Raw genomic sequence first — 23,220 nt, forward strand, 5'->3', positions numbered from 1 at the left:
CAGCCTCCTAGCTTACAGCTTGCTCTCTAACAAATCCTTGGTTGGCCTCACGACAGCGAGTGTCCTGACCTCGTGACCTTGACCGCGCGCCTGTTGCTAACCAGCTGATGGACGTCAGGCCCCAGAATGCGCCCGAGGCACACGGCTCCAGACCCCACGCTTAGCTTAGAGAGGATATGGCTGGATCGTGGGCCGCAGGACAGCAAGGAGGGAGAACAGGCGTTAGATGCTGGTAGGATGTGTGTGTGTGTGTTTTTTTAATCATGACAGCGTATTTTCCTGTGAGGATCCCGGAAGTACCTATACCTATACACCTATATACCGGAAGTACAGCCCTCTGCAGACTGCGTGGTAGCTATTCTTTTTTCGACAAAACCGAGAATAACTCAAAGACTAAGTTGTCGGTCGGTTGGATCTCATTGCGCAAAGATGCGCCATGCTCCACTCCTTCGATTGGTTCTATCATTGAACGAATTATACAACTAGTGAAGCAACAAAATGCAAAAGTTTGTTTTGGGGGCAGATATAAACTTTCGTGTGTTGTTGCCAAACTAGCTGGAAAATGTATACCAAAATAAGCCCAATCTAAGGTGCGGATTCTCGCGCGTCTTGCTGTTACGATTTCCGAGTGACCGTTAGCATAGTATTCGCGTTATTCTCGGTTTTGTCGAAAAAAGACTACCTACCACGCAGTTTGCAGAGGGCTGTACCTATGGTGGGAAACAGACAACTAGCAAAATTACGCATAAAAGTTTTGTTTCTGTATTTTTTTTTAATTTCTCCTCACAGCTGTGGGGGAATACTTCATGCCCTTTTTGAATTTTTTACTATTAAAATGTACATGTTGTGATGTAGAGGGTGGCTACAGGCTGGATTTAAATAATTTACAATTAAAATTACACTACTTGCAAATCAGTTCAAGACAGATTTATAACAGAACAAACCCATTCGCATCTAGCAATAGTGGATAACTAAAAACACTTAGTCAGTAAAAGCGTCACTTGATCCCAAATAAACACGAATTTCATGTCACGCAGACCTATCAGAGGTATACCCAGCCACCTAGATTGAGATTGCAGGTATAAGTCCCAGCTTCCCCTCCCCAAGATCAGATGGCCGGGGTCGCGTAATTACCAAATAACCAATTAGGGGATGGCGGGCACGGCTGTTGCCTTAGTGACGGTTTCCCAGAGGTAATCTGCCGATCGGGGCAGGGGCTGGGAGGGTGGGGAAGGGAAGTGATTTTGCGTGGTACCACACAAAATCACTTCCCTGTACTACAGTACCTAACTACCTATGTGCGGTGTATGTGGGGTAGAATGTGGAGTAGAATGTGGGCAACTTACTGGGTATCCGGTTGATGGCTCTGAGAGGCCGCAGAACCCTGATAGTTCGTATTGCAGACAGATCCATATTCTCCACGTTCAGGCAGTACTCGATCAGCCTGAAAAAAAAAACAGAGAAAAGATGTCAACTGCAGCTAGAAAAGACGCAAAAGATGTGTCAAACGCTGCGTGATGCAGTGCTTTTTCATCATTAAAACTAGGTTGAGCAATGCGTAGCGTCTAACATGAGTCATGCTGACATGAACCTGATGAAGATGAACAATCAATATTGATCATTGACATTTTTTCTCACTAACGTCTTTTGACAAGAACAAACCAAATCAATGAAACCTTTAAAAATGCATAAAACAATCAACAGCAGGGAGGTAGACATCTGTCAGCAAGTTCCCAGTAACAGTAAGGCGAAAAAAAAAACTAAACCATTTTCATTCGGCAGGACCGCAGATGTAGTCTGCTGACGGTGATTGATGGGCTACTGTTTCTGAACAAGGCGGACACAGCAGAACATGAAATAGCTTTCTCGAAACGCTGTCCGCAGTAGACCGCAATTGGCGGCGAGAAATTGTCCTGATTGCTGTTCTTTAAGCGGTAGGAACTGCGCCGCACTGGCTGATGGAAATTTAGACGTCCGTCTACTACAGCGCCCTTGTGAGCCCAGGTTTGAATGATTGTCATAATGCGATCATGACTGCAACTTCTCAACTCAATGTTAACTGTTGGCAATATGAAGCACGCGGAGCTGCTTCATATTATTACCTGGTATTCCTCCAGATGATCAGTGATTTAACGTATCTTATCATTAACATCAATGAACGTCATGAATCTCTAGCTTCTATCACCAAAAATCAACGCAACTCTTTAGACACCCCAGAGATACTCTTCCGATGCACTTCCAGTCGTAACAATGACTTGGAAGCAACTGATTGACATGATTTTGCTCCCATCATTTCATACGAACGGCATCATTATTTTCGCCCTCCCTTACATAAAGCTTATCATCATCAGTCACATACCCGGCAGCTACGATGAAGAAGTCAAGCCGATTCCAGCTCTCGGCAAGGTAGGTGCCCTCGCCGTACACCCCCATCGCCACCATCTTGATCAACATCTCGACCAGGAAGTAGGCGTATATGACGTCATCGCCCACCTGTGGGAGCGGTCAGTGGTGAGTGAATGTGGGAGAGGGAGAGAGAGAGGGAGGGAGATAGTGATGGAGGGAGAGTGGTAGAGAAAGAGAGAGAGAGAGAGAGAGAGAGAGAGAGAGAGAGAGAGAGAGAGAGAGAGAGAGAGAGAGAGAGAGAGAGAGAGAGAGAACAAAGTGAATGGGAATAAAACATCACTTGTTTTATCCAAAACCTGTTAAAATTAATACCACCAATTTCGCGCTTTTAAGGAACCTTTTAATTTTGCTGGTGTCCCGAAAATAACCCATCCATAATTCTACCGTTTGAGTAAAATGAGCTGCTGCATTCACATCGATTGCAGATTTAGATAGTCCCTACATGAATCCCGCTCCACGTAATTAGTTCGATGGTGTGCGTTATTGGTGTAAAAGTCGTGTATGGTAACTTGTGACAATGACGGAGCCCATTTAGGGTTCTCGGGTAGGTAATTAAAGTGGATAATTTCGGTCGCGACACGTGGGGTAACGAACACGGTTGCTAAGCCAACAGTGCAAGCTGCGCTGTAGTTTGCTTGACCCCACAGAGACTGGGCGGTTGACATCGACCTCAAACACATGATGACCAATCAAAGGCGCATGGCTAGCAAATGTTGCAGGTACACTCCGCAATTCATTTCTTACCAGCACTTAGTTTTGTCATGTTTTGCGGCAAGAGGTTAGCTTTACTGCACTAGCTCGCAGGTCAGCGCTAGTGTAGGAACTCGTTGCGGTAGCTCGCTTCGATATTGGGTCTGGACCAGTTGCAGATATGTTTAACTCGTGTTCAGTTAGATGGCATATCAGCAAATATCTCGCACTCAGGTATAGCATCCACTAGCTACCGCACTTGCATGTCTGGTGCTAACAAGACAAGTGTAGCTAACGACTTCGTACCGATCTTCTTCAGAAATAAATATCGTCATCGCCATTGTTTGGGTCCTCGCTTGGGGATCTGATTGATTCGTAACTATTTTAATAAAGTTAATTCATGGATACGGAGCAGATCACAATTTTTTTTTCGATCTGCGCGTTGCGGCATTGAACAATGAACTTAAACAGAGTACGCTCCCTGCTTTGTGCAATTTTAAAAAGTCATTCTGATAGCCATCATAAGTGCCTATGTGATTTTATCGTTGGTGATACCAGCAAAGCACGTTGAAAATATTTCAACACCATATTTACAAGGTAAAGTTAATGAAAAGCGCTGCCTAGTTCCAAGTCAGCATATTCGCAGCCGGTTGACACCTAAAAGAGAAACGAGGCAATATCTTCGCAATGAGGCATTCCACTGGTAAGGAAATGTCATTACAGAAGCAAACCAATACCATTTCAGTGTTTCTTTGCAGCATTTCCACAGTGCACTTTTCTTGCGCATTTTGAAGTTCCCTTTAAAAGTATATTTGATGGTTTGCGTTCACTTTTATGCAATCAGATATTCCCATCCATAAAACTGTACAGTGTGTGAAATTCTGTTCGCCGGCTCGGCCGATAACAGAAAGGCAAATATAACTATCAAGAAAGACAACAACTATTTATAGAGACAATGTTGAAGCAATGCAGCAATGCTCTTCTGAAAGTTTCCTTGTTGAGGTAGCACACCAAATGCAGACAACTATCACAACTGATATCAGGGTTACAGGATGAAATATTTGGGAAGAATGATGCACATACAACAAATGTTAGCTTGTCATAGCCATGGCCAGGATGTTTAATTTGGCGAATGGGTGATATGATAAAGATCAAAGAACATTCTTCCTATGAAGAAATATCCTATCCCTCACGAGGTTCGTTACCAGGTGCATTACATTATACACTGTCCAAAAATGTAATATGCCAAATCGGTTATATCATTTGAGGGGCTTTCCACAGCAGCAATTAAAGCAGGGGTGCTCTGGTTAAGCTATGACTTGCCCTCAAGCAGTTAATTTACTTACATGGACCATTTGACTCATAAGACAAGATTGAACTGCTCTTAAGTCCGCCGTAACAGTTTGTAGTACGCTAGCGATCTATTATTTCATTTTTAATATAAAGTTCAGATCAGCATGGCGCTCTTTTAGTACGCGAGACCCATTTGGTATTATTATTTTGGTTGATTTGGTTACGCCTTTGCATGCGAGCTTCTCTATCGCTTTTCTGCAAAGGCATTAACTAAATGTGAACTAGCAGAACTAACAGTACTGAGCATGCACCGCCTTAGCATTATCACACCTTCAGTAAAAGGGTGAGATTTGGGACAGAGGTTTGAGCATGGGGCTTGGCAATGGTCATTATTTACTGTGGCACCAAATTCTTCTTGAGATTTTTGCAGCAGCGAGACATCTAATGCAAGCAACAATAGCCACGTGAGAAAGAAATCATTTCTGAAACCTGAAATGCCTGTGCTGCTTTGAATACTGACGAACTGCATGCATCCAGTGTTCTAATGCTGACGTCCTTATGACGTCACTGGTCTTACCTCGAGGAGCCTGCAGCGACTGCTGACACATTTGGTGTCCTCACACGGCTGGTACATGCCCAGGGTGACGCAGTTGATAAAGATGACCAGCATGGTGACCCGCTCGAACCACGTGTGAAAGTGGTTAAGGAAACGATCGCAGATATCGAGATGTCACAGGAATAGTTGTCATGGAATACTGTCACACTGAATATTGACAACAGAGGTATGATTACTGATAAAAGAGCACTGATATGAAATACTGTCACACTGAACACTGACAACATTGAACAGATATATGATTATTGACACAAGAACACTTGATACACTCATTGCTTTTGTCACACTTCAGCACCTCAGATGTCATTCCTGTTTATATGCACGCCAAAAGTGACAGCTGAGTCGTCCAAATCCATCAATGAAATGTATCCCAAACTCTACACTTACGCCTTTTCTGGGTTTGACTAGCCCTTTTCCTGCCCTCAACACAACCCCTTGCCTATCATCTGCCTACCTTGCACCATCCTCCCCCGTTCTGATCGGTTCCATGGACCGGATCTTGGCACGGTGCCAAGCGCCCGAGGCGGGCGGCTCTCGCGCTGTCGCGGGGCTGTTTGCTTTTTGATCGTTTCGTTTACATGTGCCCGGGGCGTCAGGGCACCTGAGGTGTTTATCGTACCTCTTGGAGCCACCCCGAGGGTTGTGGAGGGATGTAATGCGACGCACTTCAGTCAGAGATGCCGGGTATAGTTGATGGAGAAAAGTGCGATTCAACGCAGTAAACAAAGCAACGCAGTGAACTTCATGGACAGGTCGCACTTCCGGGGGAACGAATTACGTGGAAATGTTACCTATATTTTCTTTTCACGAAGGGATTCACCTTGCAGAGACGTGCACGGTAGCTTTGTACAATGTGCACTTTTAGGATGAGACGAACGTCACTCAGAGAATACTCTTCTCCAAGGAAGCATGCCTCACTTGAGAACATTCTTCTTTTCGGATGAGACTTACGGTGTAAAAATATTGTCAAGCACAAAGTTCGCGCAGAGCATATGTTTCGCTCACAAGACACTCAACACAAATGTTCCCAGTACCTATACGCAGTACAATTAAGCACTTCAAGAGGAATACGATTCACCTACGATTACACACAGCATACGTTTCGACCTTCAGCGGAATACTGCAGGAACGTTTACACTCAGCTAGGACCTCGGAAATGATTATGTTGGAAGAGCTGGAAGTAGGGTATCACCCTTGAACTACAGTGAATGAGGCTTTCGAAAACGCATACACGCAGACACGTGGCCACACACCGGGGTGATAAATGTTTAAAAATCGTGCAGGTGTGTGTTTACATTCCGATGACACCTGTGGAATGGTTACATAGTTGATGAGTTTTGTAGAGACCGTCTGCATGACACGGCTGTTCAGTGTTGGTTTTGCTACCTTTGCGTTTGCTTACACCTGTTTTATTTCAACGTGGTGCGGCGGTCTAGATCCCTACAAGGTTTCTGCTTCATTTCATGCTCGCCTACTTTCTTTTCTGTCTCTTAACAGCGAAACCTCTGCCAAAGTCCTCAACTCTACGTATTACCACACCGTTGAGCTTTCCCAGCCCCGCATTTACACATCAACTGAGTCGCCAATGCCCATGTACCGCACTTTTCACACCCTCTCTCCCCTGTAACACCTCTGCCGTGTTGCCCATGACACACGCCTCAGACCACCGGCTAGGGCGCCAGGAGCAGCACCGGCCGGCCATCCTGGGCCGACGGAATGTGTAAATATTTGACAGCCGGTTCGGCCGGGGCAGTGATGGCGCCCGACGGCCCGACGGCTGGCCCGTGCTGATCGCCGGGGGCGGCAGGAGGATGGGATAAAGGTGGTAGGTGGATGGCGGTGGTCTGGTGGTGGTCTGGTGGGTCTGGTGGTGGGTCTAGGAGGTCTGGGAAGTCTGAGTGTTGTGTCTGGGAAGTGTGGATGATGTTGGTTTTGTGGTATGTCTAGGTGGCGGTTGGTGTGTGCAGGTGGACCTGGTTGATGATCTGACATGGGTTTGGTGGGAGGGTTGGGGGTGGTCCGATGGGTCTGGTGGTCTCGTAATGGGAGGTCTGGTGGTCTGTTGGTGGGTCTGGGAGATGGTGGGTCTGGCTGATGATCTGGTGGGTTTTGTGGGAGGGTAGGTGTGATCCAGTGGGTTTGAGAGGTTTAGGAGGTCGTTGCCTGACTGATAATCTGACATGGGTTTGGTAGGAGGGTTGGGGTTGTTTGGTTGGTCTGGTCTGGTGGTCTCGTAGTTGGTCTGATGGGTCTGGTGGGTCTGTTGGTGGGTCTGGCTGATGATCTGACATGGGTTTAAGGTGGGAAGGTTGGGTTTGTTCGGTGATGGCTCTGGGAACTCTGGGTGATGTGTGACGGGTGGCAGTCTGGCGGTGGTTGTTGGTGACGGGACTGGAGGGTAGTCTGTGAGGATGGGATATGTGATGATGATGGGTCTGGGAAGTCTGGAGGTGTGTGTGTCGGGATGGGGGTGGTCTGATTGATTAAAAATGGCGGGGTGGTTGAAGGTGGCAGTCCATGGGACAGGCTCAGCGGCAAAACGGAAGTATGCAAGGAAGCATGACAATTCACCATGAATTGCATTTAAGCAGAACAGATTTCAAACAAACATTCATTAAATCCTAAATTCCCCGTAATTTACCCAGTACCCACTCAAAGCCCGGTCAAAGAGAGTTAATCGAAAGTATTTCTCTTCTGAATAAGTTTCACCGAACGCTCATCGGCAGGGAGACTGAGAACCAAGTTTCCCGCCATTCAAAGTCAATCTCATCCAACAGGGAGAGTTCACAGCAGAAGAATTCGCGGAAACTTGAAACGACGGCTTTCAAAGACGCTAATTTCATGAGGACACAGTGCAGACTTTGCACTCAGACTAAGGGTTGACTTTGTCCGGAGAAGTATAATGTGAGATGTGGCTAGACATGAAAAGTAGTTATATATGTAATTTAATAACTTATCCGGTAGCAACAGGTGTATCATTACCTATGGTGTAAGTCCATGAAACTTGAATGATGAATCTAGACACTTTACTTGACAGATAGCTTTATATTAGGATTATGTCCCTACATAAACAAGATGTGAAACTGAGTATCATGTCAATTCATCATCCTAGCCGCATTTGAACTTATCAATTGAAATCTCTGCGCTGTCCGCATGCCTGGTAAATGGGCTCTTGAAAACATTAGAATGGTGATAGATTGGCAAAGTTTTTAGACTGCATCTCTCATCTAGATCCCAATCGTTTCTTTCGCATTGGAGTTTTCGTGAAATATATTATGCAAATAATTCCAGCGGTTAGTATGTTCGTTGACAAATCACATCAGGCATCATCTTTGCCCAATAGCTTTGGAATGAACTGGTCATTGGAACTTATATCAATATTTGTTTCCGAAAGTCATTTAGAAGAACGACTGAGTTTACCAAACAAATTCTCTGACGATCGCTCTTGCATTCTTGTTTCTCTCCCCATAAATCCCCGTACATTTATTACAATTTTCTCTCCTCAGAATCAGATCCTGCCGTCTTTTTACACCACGGCCGGAAAGTCAGCGCGTGCTATTAATGTTCATCACCCTGGCCTGTGATTGGTCAATATTGGCTCGCCCGGGTAACGCGAACGGATCGGTGAACAAACAGTACCCCCTCGCCCCCCCCCCTCCCTCCCCATGGCTGCCCCGGGCGCTTCCCCACAAGGCGTCTGTTGGCTCACAGCAGCCGCGCTCTGTGGAAGTCTGAAGCCGTACAAAGTAGGATTGACTGAAGGCTGGCCGTCCCGCGCCGTCATTGATTTGAGCCGCGCAAACAAGATAATCGCTGAATGCATTTGTAGAAGCCATTCAGAATGATTTATTGCGGAGTCTGTTGACGAGAGAGTCGTCATGGTTTCGCTTTTTATTTATTAATTTCTAGCCAGTCGCAGATGAAGATTGTTTTGGTAAATGTAAGATGGGAAGAAACCAGGGCAATGACGAAATATCTAAGCACGTTCTAGTCTTTATTTCAGTTCACCATTTCCACGTTTTGATTTTGACCATCTTCACCACCCTAAGCTCTACATACCGTCTAGCACCAGCCGACTGGGCCTAACCAAAAGAAATGAGATCCCTCGAACGTGGCACCAAAAACTTGTTTACATCTTTAGACAGCGTGAACTCCAGACAGTCCGAGATTCAGACAACATTGCTGCAGATAATTGTATGCAGCTCCAGACATTATCAGATCCAGACACCGAGCGACCCAGACAATACAACCCCGGCCACTTGTTCTCAGTTCCAAACAGCCCTGATCCAGATGCAGATCACGATTCAGACAACAAGCTCCCAACCACTTGTCTGCAGCTATAGACTGTCCCTTCCGACCCCCCACAGCCCAGCTCAGACGACAGATAACAATCACGACCGACCGACAGCCATGTCACTGGCTACTGAGACTTCCGGCGAGCTCAGTTTCGTCAGTCCGTCTATCACTGATGGCGGGGCTGTGCTTGGAAACAGGAGACGGGCTAGCTGTTACTGACTGACTCGGATGCCACCGGAGGGTATTGATGTCTGAAAACTGGCATCGTCAGGAACCAGGCGGTTGTCCTGTTTCTTTGCTTATTTCACAATATCGCCAACAGGCAGTGCCCATTGACAGGCAAAGTAAAAAAGGGTTCCGGTGGTGCTTTCGATATATCAGCCTCTACAATTGATGGGCTTGATATCAGACATTTCACATCGCTTCACGAGTGCTCCACAATCGTGACACTAGTACAGAACAGTGGACTAATCCTTATGCTCAACCATGGGCTACTATTCCCCTACGCAGAATCACACACCACATTTCTGTCTGTGTGCTGTACTCCTGTGTCCATTTGGAACACGCCGGTCTGGGTCGGATCAATGTGACCACAACGCTGCGGCCGTCGGCGCAATCGATATCAATACGTGCAGCGGTGCGCCAGTGGGTGGGTGGGGGGGGCGAGGGGGGGAGTAGACGGACAGCAGACAGGCAGACACGGACGGTCGGTGGCCTGGAAGGGTCAGGTTACAGGTTACAGGTTCAGCTTACAGGTGGAAAGTGGGAATTCTGGTCTCTGTGCTAGATGGCGGCTTGGATGCGTCGAGTTTTCAACACTGACGGGGAAAAGGGCAGGATAACTTCAAGCCGTTGTTAGTTTTTCGTATGTGAAAATGTGTAAGCAGTTATGCGATATTTGCTGAATATATGCCTCTCGTGGTCTCAATTCATATTCATTTGCAAACGATACACGAGTATGTTGATGAAAATGGTAAACAGCAAAATATCAAAGTAGGGCAGCTGGTGAGACGAACTCTGACGAAGGCACAGTCACCAGTGGAGAAATGAGAAGGAACTCCGGAGGGTCATACAGTCCCGGACGGAGAGAAACCGATTCGGGACCAACTTTCCAGAGCACTGAGATCGCTGTAGTGGCGGACCTGCTACGAAGCACCGGACGAGAACAGGATTGAATTGGCGAGCGTGGCGAAGTGCCAGTCGGGTCAATCCGATCGCGCCGACCGGCCTGCAGCTTTTCAAAGGAGAGCCGACTGCAGCAGCGGTCAAAATCCTATTTGCAACATTTCAGGATACTTGAACGGGACGAGAGACAGTTTAATTAGTCGATGTAATTAATTGTCTGAGATGGGCAGCGACTGAAGTATATTTGAAGTCACCAGGCAGAGGTCGTTGCTGGTGCTGTGGCGATATTTAGAACATGTCTCCATAAAACGTAATCAATAACGCGTACACATTACTGGATTGTTTAATTGCTTAAATGGCTCTTGTCTGTACAAAACAGGCATCCCTAGGGAGTAAGCGACGCTAGGGATTGATTAGCGTATAGTTACTCCCTTGATTTGTCAAGATGGCATTAACACGAGTGGACATTAACCGAAAGCGCACTATTATGTCAAAGAAAATGGAAATAAAATGTGTCAGATTTTAGTTATTCGTGAACTCCTCATACCTCCCACAGATGCTGGCTCTCCTTGCTCCATAATTCTCCACAATAAATCATCCACGCCCGCTTATTCAAGGTCCATTTCTCCAGGACTCTTCTATCACATTGCTTTAGTTATTTCTCTCCACCTTTGCTCGGTAGTCTGGAACACAAGCGGCTGATCTAGAAATAACCCACAGAAGTATGGCGCCATTGTGCATGGACTGATGCGAACACAACAAACGATAGCAGGTCATTCAACCTTGGGCCCACCCCCGCTGACCCAAATTTGCTCACACCTTTCCTCGCCTCACGCAGTAACCCTCTCACCCCCGCTCACACCACTACACATCGGCCTCACCCCCCCCCCCGCCGCCCCGGAAATCGACACCCCACCGCCACGTGGACATTCCCACGGCACAGAAACGATTTCCCACGCTCCCCCGATGCTATTTATTGCCTACTTGGATCATGCTTCGCTGCCGATAGAAGCGTTAGATCTTCTGCGGTTTTGAGTTTCTATGATTATCATCAGAAATATTTTACGAAATTATAACGGAGGCATTTGAAGTCGTTGGATCAGCAGAGCGGCTGGGCTGCCTGGTTTGTAATGCCTGAAAGGTAGACTGTACCGTCGACCACAGAAGCGTTGCGGGACAGTATAACGTCCAGGCGTTGACACCTCGCTGGCCGCCTGTGCTGCCTGACGGCGAGCTCAAGTTCGCAAGACCGAGGTAAGTGGAAATTTGATGAAGATAATGGACAAATTGATAAATGATTGCTGCTTGCGGATAACCAAAAGCAAGTATACGATTCAAAAGCATGGTATTCATGTGCTTCAACCCCCACTTTCGATATGAGTAAGCTGGAATTTGCTATAAATAACAAAATAGTTTAGGAAGGACATCGACAAAAAGCAGCTTAAAAAATTGTCTAACCTCTTACCTTTCCACTGGCATTCTACTGATATTCTCCCGACATTCTACTGACATTCTCCCGACATTCTACTGACATTCTCCCGACATTCTACTGACATTCTCCCGACATTCTACTGACATTCTCCCGACATTCTACTGACATTCTCCCGACATTTCACTCTGTCTCGGCCCATCCCACCTCCCCTTATGCTGACGGTTATGGAACAGCACAAGATAGCCCGCTTTCCCTCGAGAATCGGGGACGGCTTGGCGCCTCAGCTGCCCTGGGGTGGGGTGGGGAGTGTGTGGAGTGGGTGTTTGGGGGAGGGGGGGAGGGGGAGATGATCCATCAGCTGGGTAAGTGTGCTCCACTGCCGGGTAGATGGGCGGCTCTGCTGACAGGCGCCGACAGGTAGAACCCTCCGGAGACAGGGTGAGAGGCAAACGGGAGACGGGAGACTAAAGACGAAAGACGAAAGAATGCTGGAGACAGGGGTGGCACAGACGGGAAGGCAAACGGGAGAAGGGAGACGAGATGCTGGGATAGAGACGGACTGAAAGTATTGAAGCAGCGCTACAGAAGACGACGGGAGACGGGAGGCACATTTATGGAACGGCGGCACGGGAGACAGGAGACGGCACTAAACACAGGGGTACGGCTGAGACTGGGGGGAGGAATCAGAGCATAGTCGGGTCATTCACCCCATGATACCACAGTTGAAATATCCACAATGAATCACTTCGATGGCCGAAAATGGTTGACTCATCCAATATTTAGATAACACACGTATAAATCATTAAAGTTTCTACAAGATCTGACGATGCTTTGTTTCAGTAGGAAATGAACGGCCGACTTTTGCGTTTGCTCCGGAACATAATTATCTTTTATTCCTCTGATAAGAGTCATCAGTCATTAAGTCTCTACTGGCTCACAGATCACCTAGACCCTACTAACGTATTATAATTCATCACACTAAGATAAGATCTATTCATAATTCATATGAACAACAATAAGAAAAAATATACTAAAGAACCCAGAAGTCCTGAGACCATGCATTTATTGTCACTGCGTTTGGGTTTCAAATGCCATGATTTTAGCTAATGATCTTGTAGCATCTTATTGCATTCGTATTTGCGTGTATCAAGTTGCTGTTACGGATGTGGTGTGTCTGCCTAATTTGACAATAAATTGCCGTTTCACCTTTCATTGGATCGAGGTCCAGGTCCAGGTTTATAATTGAGTCAAATCGTTCAAATAAATCAGCTAAGTATAAAACGTTTGAATATTGACCAACACATGAAAAAAACGCACCAGTAGAGCCAAACTTCCCGTTTTCCTTTAAAAATTCCGACAGCACCGAAAACTGCCCCCAACTGGTGCGTCCAGATTCTAATTTCTGTCCAGCTCCCATCCCGTTCGGCCGCCGGCTGTGGCGGTGGCTCTCTGGCTCCGAGACCAGCTGAATAAAACGGCCATAACTCTCTCCAGGGGCCGTTAGCGCCGGTATGAGCCTGTCCGCGGGAGGAGAGGGGCGCCGGTTAACGCCCCAAGACATGCGACGTCATCGGGGTGACGCAGAGAGAGAGAGAGAGAGAGAGAGAGAGAGAGAGAGAGAGAGAGAGAGAGAGAGAGAGAGAGAGAGAGGGAGAGAGCGAGAGAGAGAGAGAGCGAGAGCGAGAGCGAGAGCGAGAGCGAGAGCGAGAGCGAGAGCGAGAGCGAGAGCGAGAGCGAGAGCGAGAGCGAGAGCGAGAGAGAGAGGAGCGAGACGAGAGAGATCCTCTACAAAGGCTGGTGTCCTCGAGCTGTGAAGTCATTGGAATGGCACTTGTGACAGAATGTGTTCCGTGTATCACAATGGAAAATTTTGAGGTTTTCATGATACCACTTCCAATGGGACAAGGCTCTACCTACGTAGAAATTTGTTTCACTGTGACGTCATTTACAATGAGTAGAACGAAGAGACTCGACGTCGATTCACGCCCCTTAAAACGTGGCGACACTAGGCCAGGACGGCTCTCACAATAAGGAGAGACTCTCCGCTCCAGTGCGTGAAATTCGGGCACTACAAGGCCCGCAAGGGCGAGTGACAAAGGGCGAGAGTCGGAGGACACTGAGCGATAATGACGTCAAATGAAGATTAAAGCACTTCGTATGCAAGGGCTTCATACGCCGAACGCCTGGCTTCTCAGATCCCTGCAGTAATAGGCTGCTTTGAAGTCAACCTTCATAAAGGGCGTAGGACACGGATTAAATATTATTAAGCCTGGGACAGAAATGGCGCCTTGCTTATTAGAAATTCACGGACTGAAATGCCCCCCAGCTAAACTTTCAATGACCCTGAAGCACATCTGATGTCTAGGATAAGCTCATTATTCAATAGTCAGTTCTAACTAGTTTAAAATGTTGACCTTCGTCAAATATCGACAGGCTGGTTCGCCGCAGCCGGCGGTGCACCGCGAGGAAATTGTTATTTCATGGCATGGTTCAATGTTCGGTTTCGTAAAGTTGAGAGCTTTAGTACCGACACAGCACACCTGGGATCCGCCCCTGGGTGAAACCGAACCGTCGGGGTCGTTAAAGTTGCCATGAGTGAAACGAAATGAGGTTGGGCTTCTGAATTGCAAAATATTACGTGAGACGTATTTCAATGTATCGCACACCAGTGCGGTAGGTCAGGGGGATGAAATGCGATTCTTTCCGCCTTTTTAACCATATTTTCATCTCGCATCATTCGAGCATCTGAAGGTGATTGGCATCGATAAGTGTAAGCAAAATATTATCTTATATGATCTCGGGTTTGCATTGCCCTTCATTTACCATATCAAGGGCAAGGAGATAACATGCCGAGGCTCACAAGGATTTCAAAGTGATAAGACCTCATTTGGCTTCTCAGCCTCCCCAAAAGGAAGAGATCGGGCTCTGACCTGGTTAGATGCCACCCCAGATATCCGCCGAAAGCAACAAACATCCTTTCTCTGAGCCAAGGCGGAAGTCACACGGCGCCAAGCCGGAAACATGAAGCGCCAAATCAGTCGTATTAGCCACCCATCCGGAAGAAAGTGACAGTAAACCGAGTTTAGCACCCGGCTAGCTGGCGTCGACCCCAGCGGTCTGCAGATGGGTGTGATACGCTCGTGGGCGGAGTCTGTTGATCAAACCGACTCCGGGGATCGGCCCAAACGAGCTCGAAATGGCTGGGCGATCAGCTGTCCAACTGCGCACAGCAGGATGAAGGAAAGAAGAAAAAGAAGAAAGAAGAGAAGAAGAGAAGAAAAGAGAGAAAAAAGAAGCGAAGAGAAGAAGGTTGACGAGAAGAGATGAGAGATTGGCAACGTACGACTGATGTGTGCTCTTTTGTAGCGGCGGATCAGCTTGTTCCCTTGATGGTGGAGCAGGAGACCAACTTTCAGGTGGATTACTATGAATGATGTGGAAAAGTTGGGAGATTGACAGTCGAGGCTGCTTGGAGATAAGTAGACAAGTTTTCAGACAGCGCATAGGGTCGTGTGTTCAACGCCGCGGGCAGCAGGTCATAGACATGATGAGAGAGAGAGAGAGAGAGAGAGAGAGAGAGAGAGAGAGAGAGAGAGAGAGAGAGAAAGAGAGAGGGAGCGAGAGGGAGAGGGAGAGAGAGAGAGAGAGAGAGAGAGAGAGAGAGAGATAGAGAGAGAGAGAGAGAGAGAGAGAGAGAGAGAGAGAGAGAGAGAGAGAGAGAGAGAGGGAGAGAGAGTTTGTTAATGAAACATTTCGAGCACAATACCAACTTCCCTATCGTGCAATGACGCTTGTGCAATAAAAAGCGCCTTGAGCCTACTATTTTCAGTACAGACCTATGATTTCTCCTTACTAGAACTTACATATGATTTCCTCTAGCACACTGTAAAGGAAAGAATCTCGTCCAGTTGTGTTCAGTCACGATTGATCAGATTTACGGGAATCGGTGCTGGTTGAATGCGCCGTCAGTTTGTTCATTGGCGCAGAACAGCTGATATCGACAATGGACAACCGTCGGCAGTTGGCTGAAGGTTATGCGTCGGAGAGAGGCGTCCTAGACCTAAATGACGTCAGATAAGGGGAAAAGAGTACGATGATTACAAAGAAATACATAAGGAATGAATATATCGTTGCTGCATCTGTAAAATGGCTTGAGTCTCATTATCAAATGCTGCTTTGAAGACATTGATTTGCACGTGTTATCATGCTTGAATGGTTAAAGCTGGTTGTTATAGCGTTTGATGCTTTATATTTTCCATCGTATCAATTTTTAATCCTATTCTACCCTGTCTTTCATCTTATATCATATCTACTGTATTGCAGGTATTATAATGATCTCATATTGTATGTGATCTATTACTACCTAACTCAATTTAATATCACCAAATCGTGTGGAAATTTTGTAATGTAACTTTAGCTTATATTGTGGCAACGTGTGTTGATAAATGAAAGCAATAAATAACTGGGAAAGCTCTCTATTCTTATCTTAACAGCCCTCAAAGACTGAGTGGAGTGCCACATATGACCTACCTTAACAGTGGCTATTATCGGCACGGCTACAGCCAAATCGGTGAAAGATTAGAGGACTAATACGTCAACAACACCGCCTGTCAATTACTGCTTTGTTGTAAGAGCTAAACCGGTTCAACACCGTAAGACCGCAGATATTAGTTTTGAAAGCGTTATAGTGAAGTGTGAAGCGCTATAGTTCAATTACGGACAAAGTTGCTTTACACAGAAATCAACTAAAAGGCAAGGATGAAGAAAACTTTCATACTATTGCACTAAACGGGTAAGATGCATTGTTGGTGGCTAATGGTCGAACGACAAAAATCCTATGACAACAAAAAATCCTATGAACCACATGTCAATCAAAGCTCTCACGCGGTTCCAGGCGGTCGGTAAGCCGAGAACGTCAGTCACCTTACTCGCGAAATCGTACCCGGATGCCTCTGTCTACCATGCCTCGCCTTGTAGGGTCTTATCCAAAGAACAGCCTCTCGGCCCTTCTGTGTTAAGGAACAACGGCGATGACGATTATCTCAGCACAGCCCCGTATCTGGCACCTCCATCACCACCTACACAGGGCTGCCATATCGTCCGATGCGCTCCACTGCCTTCCGAGCCTGTTGGCTTCCTCTACCGCCACCCGTCAACTTGCCATCCTGTCGCTTATCGTCACCGAGCGCCATCATCCGCGCAGAAAACGCCCAAACTCGTGTATAAATTATTGGCGCATTTGGCAGCCTGTGCTGCCGTCGGTTGGCAGCAGGGAGCCTTTATCGAGGCCTAATGGCGGCCATGTCACACGACGCTGGTCCAGTCATATATCGGGGCCGCCGTCTTTTGCCGACGGATAAGGAGAGGATGGGAGAAAAATGGGGAGAGAAGGAGGTGCAGGGGAGCAGAAGAATGTGGAAGGAGAGAAGAAAGGAGGAAGAAAGAAAGTGAGGAGCGAAGGAAAGAGACAAAAGAGAGGGAGAGGGAGAGGGAGAGAAGGAAATACAAACAGAGAGGGTTCTCCTCTATTTTAAGCACCCTCTGGACTTACGTGCCTCCTACTGCTTTCAACTGCGAGCTCATGGTTACGACCCACCTACCTTCAAACTGCAAGACCCAGGAAGAACACTCCTACCCCTTCCAAGCTTTAACATCCTCACCCGTAACCCCCTACCAAAGCAAGCCCCCACCACGGCGCCAGCCCGTCCAGTCACAGTCCTACGTCTGCTCCGGTCAGACAGGGAGGGCCCTATCCGACAGCTGGACCATCAGGAGTCGTGGGCGGGACGGTGATGTCGTGGGGTGGGGGTGGGGGAGGGGGAGGGGAGGGAGCCCACGCTGGGGGAGTCACTAATGGCCAACGAGGTAGGAGGATGTGCGATTCTGGGCGGTACGTTTTGTTACAAAACAGGAACGATAGCTAACAAGATATGGATCATGCTAAGTAAGGAAGCAGACAATTTATGCGAGAAAAAAAAACATTTCATACTTCGCTCGGCATTTCATCTAACTGAAAATTGCATACATTCGAAGAGCAAGCCTCAGTAAACCTAAACAGAAGTGCTAAAACGGGACCGCGATGCATCTGTCTCACACCACCCAAACCGCCGTCTTTCCAGCGACGTCGGCAGTCTCATGTCGAAACCTCATCAGGCCTCCGCCCGTCTACGAAGAAATAATGTCCGCCCGACAGGTCCGATTGTCCCGATACAAACGATTTCCTTTCGAACAATCGACGACAGCCGAGCGGGCAACGACCTCTGAAACGGCCTGCGGCAATGCTTCAGCAGTTGACTCGCATCTCAATGAACTCCCAATGGATGCGCCATCAGATCGCATGCGGCTGCGAGCTCTCGGTTACAAGAAATCGCTCCATCGTAGCAGGAAACAGCCCACTTCCGGTGGCGGGTGCGGACTGCGGAGAAGCCTGTCGAGTCACGCACCCGGTCGCCTGTTGATTCCAATATCCGATCTGACTGTGCCGCCGGAGGCTGCAGCGCCGACTGCGCGGCAGTAATACAGAAGTTCGGAATACTATTGACAGCTTTGGTGATATGAGCAATATAACTACCTACATTTCTTATTATATAATATGATAACTAACCGGAAGAAAGTTCCAATATTGCATATGCAGTTCAATGGAAATACATTTTTTTATTCTTTCATTACTTAATTTATTACTTTATTCATTCAAGCGTTCATTCATTTATTCATTGTTTCCAAAATTAAAATAAAGTAATATCATTCATTCTTACAAACATTGTTGTCAACGATGAAAGTCGGTCAAACGCCAATGAAAGGACCAGTCGTTACGCGGAACACTTTCACTGAATGATTGGCCTGTGAGTTGAAGAAGCTCACATGCAGTTAAATGTGTGAGCGAAGTTTCAGCATTATTGTCCCTTCTATTTCAGGAATACCGAAGCCAATCTCATTCTGGTTGATCCACATTTAAGTTTAACATTTAAGTTTAAGCGGGACTACATACGTTGGAACTAATCGACTATAAAAGTATCAAAATTTGCCGTGTTCGGGCAATACTAGATTATTTATGGCATGGATATAGTTAAATCTTAAGTTGTGGGAACATGAAATGTACCGTTTATTTTGTGCACAGTGCTGCTTCAACCGCAAGAAGCAAAAGATTGGGGCCGTCGTTTAGCCAATCCGTGACAGATGAACCTCAACTTTTGGTTGAATAACCGCTAAACGTAATCCAATACGCTTACACACGAATCACCAAGTAGAAAACGCATGCAAATACAAGAACATACATCTTCTCCACATCTGTTGCTAGGTAACCCCTTGGCTCGTTGTGGTTATTTTTTCCTGTCATCTTGGCTGCAGCGCCATAAAACATATGATTGATGAGCCACGCGAGAGTGCCCAACAACCATGAGGATAAAGAGCCCTGTGTTGCCATGTTGTCAATGCATTGTTGGCTCTTTTGTGGCCATAAATACGACATAGTCCTGTCACAAATGATCCTTATCTTTCTGCTGTCACTCATGACAACTTGATAATCATACCCAATCGATGTCTTTGAAACAGCGGAGCAGCCCATGCACGAAACAACTCATTCAATCAAGATCTCACCCAAGCGAGGTAAGCCACGCGGATTAAAACTCGGAGCCTGGCCCGCGTCAGCAGGGCCTTTGCCCTGCCACTTAACAGTTGACAGAAAGCTGCAGCTGTTGTGTGTCGGGCTGTGGAGCATCGATTCAGGCGCTCCGTCTGCCTCTCTGTAGTTGGGGCCGTCTGAGAAACGCATTGTCTCAGATTCCCGCCCCAGAGAGCTGTCCCGGCTATTTTGCAACTATCAGAGAGGGTTCAGGACGCGGAGAGAGAGTGAAGGAGCCAGAGTGAGGGATAGAGAGAGAGAGAGAGAGAGAGAGAGAGAGAGAGGGAGGAGAGCTGAGAGAATCTGTTATGTCTGACAAGTAAGAGTGACTAACAAAGGTCGAAAGGAAGCTGGAAGAAAGAAAGAAAGAAAGAAAGAGAGAGAGAGAGAGAGAGAGAGAGAGAGAGAGAGAGAGTAGGGAGAAAGAGGAAAGATAGATCATGCTGATTTTATGGAGTAAATTCATGGATCACCAAAGAATGACAAACAGAGGCCATTAGTACCAAGAGACCGTACATTCATTCCCATGGACACTGGAGATGATGCCACGAACGATTCTCTGCCCGCGGTGATATGGGACCTCGTTTGTGGCCGCTGATGGGTTCATAGTGATCTGTTGATTGAAGCATGAAATTGAATATGAAAACTGAATACGCTCACTCGTTGACCGTTGTCATGGTAACGCAAGTGCCGTGACAAAGCTAGCCCTAGCGCTGACGTGACTGGATAAAAGAGGGAAAAAACACTCGTGCCTTGCAAAACCAAAACGATACGGCGTGTGGATGTCTGCGCATAAAACAGATTTGATTTGAAAACAATTCATACTTATATTTCCCAGGCTTTATAACTTTTCATTGATAACAAGATGCTCTTCACAGGCAATTAAGAACTCATACTTAAGCACGGTGCTTTCATACCATTTATAGCGCCACCATCTGCTGAACAATTTTCAACGGACATCTTAAACGATTCTCCATGATAATTCTGGTCCAGACGATCGCCAATTCACCTCTGTGACGAACAACGTGTTATCCGTGTCATCCGATAACTCTATATTTGGCATAATTCTTCTTCGGAATGAGCCCCTCGCCACACATCAGCGATCGTGGATAGCTCGGCTTTCTGTACAGAAATAGCCGCCCAGACTGGCACCATAGAGACATGGTGGGGTTATTACAATATCATTGATCGTGGAACCAGGCATGGCAGGGCGGTGGTCAGCCCCACACCCGTATAACCGCGGTCAAAGGGTCCAATTTAGCATAGCTAAGGCATAACGAATTCAGACTGGAACAAGTGTTTGCTGTAATTCGGCTATATGGGCATGAAAGCCGCAAATATTGCTTACATAACACAGGCGTGGAACACGCATTTGATCAAGATATTTCTCATCGTATCCACATTCTGATTTCTACATGCAGGTAAGATAATTGATAATGCTTTTCCGCGGTCTCAATAGCATTGCAGCTCAAGTATCGCTGGATCTATAAATGTAAAATAAGCGCTAAGCACAAAAAAAACCCTTGACCAAACCAACAAGCAGCTCTTTTCACCCAATTTCACATGCATCCCGAAGGCCCAATATTGCCTAATCTTCCTCACAAACACACCATTCCTCCACGTACAGTCTGTCTTAAAAGTATCGCGCAAAGTGACGGTGGATCCATCATGCCTGACCGAGGAAGGGCCTACTAAATTTGAGTCACCGAAGCAATTCACATCCTCGTCCATTCCCTAGGTCAATTGGTTCGGTGACTTTCAAATTATAGCAGGCCCTACCTCAGTCAGGCTTGATGGATCCACCGTCACTTTGCGCGGTACTTTTAAGAGAGACTGTACAGCTGTTAATGCCTCTCGCGCCACTGTACCCGACATTACCCTCTCCTCCCCTCCCCCAGGGTCCTGTCTAAGGGCAATCAGACAGGGGAGCCGTGTGTCACCCGCAGATATTAGCTGTTGCCATTCCTGCCTGGCGGGGAAAGCTCAAAGGCTGGTCTCGTATAGCCTCGTATAGCCCAAGGCATGGTCCGGGCATTGATATAGAGTATAGAGGTGGTGGTAGCGGATTTGGGGTGCTTGATGTAGGAGAGAGGGAGAGTGTTTGGGAGGAGGAGGAGGAGGAGGAGGAGAGAGAGACAGAGAGGGGGAGAGAGAGAGGGACAGAGAGGGAGAGTGAGAGAGGGGGAGAGAGAGAGAGGGAGAGAGAGAGAGAGGGAGAGAGAGGGAGAGTAAATGGTAAAACGGTACTCGTAAAGCACTGCAGGGTGAGCTACATTGATAATATGTTGAAAGATGTTAATTTCATACAGAGTTTGACATATGTGACTGCTTTGTAATCTATCGACTATAAATCAAGGCATCAAAATGGAGAGCAAGTTGTATAAATTCCAGTTAGATCGTGCCTCTGAGATCTCTTCCAGGAAAATGTTGCCAAATCAATCCACCAGAGACAGCGTCCAGAAAGCTTTCCTTGTGTTAGTTGTGCGAGGGTAAATGGATGAAAGGCGATGCAATGGGATGAAATATCAAACCGATAGTTTTAAAAGTACAACGTCGAAAGTAAATGGGGTGATTAGGTCCATTAAGGTTTATAGGAATAAGATTTTTGCCAATGAAAACCGTCAAAGAATATATCGCTTTTGATTGACCTCCGTGACATTTCCTTGACCTTTCAGCATCTTCAAATAAGCATCGCAGAATTCGTCTTGAAATTAGCAGGACACATCACTACAAAGAACTACTGTCTTTCCTGCAAAACACTTCTCGAAACTGGGAAGCAGAAAGTTCGTCTTTTGTTTGTCGCCTGAATACAGCGAGACACACCTGGGGCCCCACGAGGCCGAAGGCACTTGAGAAAACAATGTAACCTTCCGTGGCTCTTCAGCATTTCATTCTGCCCAGCATAATTGCGTCACAGGCGAGTTTCCGCTCTTTTCCACCGAGCAAAACTAGTCTGCTTATTTGATTTCGCGAAAGCTGAACAGGGCATTTAGTTTCCAGTAGAACAAGGCACGAAATTGTAGGGTCTTTCATGTAATGCTTGACCATTGACCAGTATCTTTGCTGCATGTAAGTTCGTTTTTGTGCCATATTTCATGTATGTTGGGACATTGCTTCTAAACACGCAACACCTTGACCATCCATTACATGCTATTCTTTCAGACAATTGCATTTACATACCCATCTGCACATTGCAGAGAGGAGACCCGCTGTACCTGACACACACCGTCCCAAAGCACCAGCGTGTAACAATGTCACCGGGCGCCTAATATACCAGTAAGCTCCCAGGTGTGAGGCCTGAGAGCACTATACCGCGGCAGCTCTGTGAAAGCCACTAGCCAGCTACACCGGCTTTCTGCATCATTCAATGGGATCCCGCTAACCTGTGGGCTAGACTTCAGCGCAGAAAGATGACAAAGGCGCGCTGGCTTCAAATAGATCAACGATGTGGCGGGCATTGAGGGCACGACATGAGCGAGGGAGATCACGTTTTGTTCGATGACGGAACGTCTGACGAGCAGTGAAATCACATGTGCAATAATGCCATGCGTTATGCACTAACTTAGTGCATTCGTGCAACTACCTATCTAAGCAAGCACGCACGCAACAGTACATGCGTGCAAGCTTGAACACGCTTTTGTCGAATATTTCGAATTACGAGGCAATTAAAGGCAAAACATCCGTAACATCATCTGTGATTCCATCTAATTCATAGCAATGCTATTGTCTTTTTAATATTCT

General features: G+C 46.8%; 1 protein-coding gene across 1 annotated transcript in view; it reads right to left on the minus strand.

Annotated features, from left to right (window-relative positions):
• The window catches only part of LOC122376070 (voltage-dependent T-type calcium channel subunit alpha-1G-like), a gene marked incomplete at its 3' end in the record, with an annotated part of 59,448 nt that extends 54,375 nt beyond the window's left edge, over positions 1–5,073 (minus strand). Inside the window, exons 1-3 of the mRNA XM_043355746.1 lie at positions 4,967–5,073; positions 2,360–2,493; positions 1,347–1,444 (exon numbers count right to left, since the gene is read on the minus strand). Of these exons, the coding sequence (XP_043211681.1) occupies positions 1,347–1,444; positions 2,360–2,493; positions 4,967–5,059 (325 nt within the window). The remainder of the gene's footprint in view (positions 1–1,346; positions 1,445–2,359; positions 2,494–4,966) is intronic.
• Positions 5,074–23,220: the final 18,147 nt, after the last annotated feature.

The sequence above is a fragment of the Amphibalanus amphitrite genome, unplaced genomic scaffold (assembly GCF_019059575.1).
Source record: "Amphibalanus amphitrite isolate SeventyFive unplaced genomic scaffold, NRLGWU_Aamphi_draft 002005F_arrow, whole genome shotgun sequence".
NCBI lineage: Eukaryota > Metazoa > Arthropoda > Thecostraca > Balanomorpha > Balanidae > Amphibalanus > Amphibalanus amphitrite.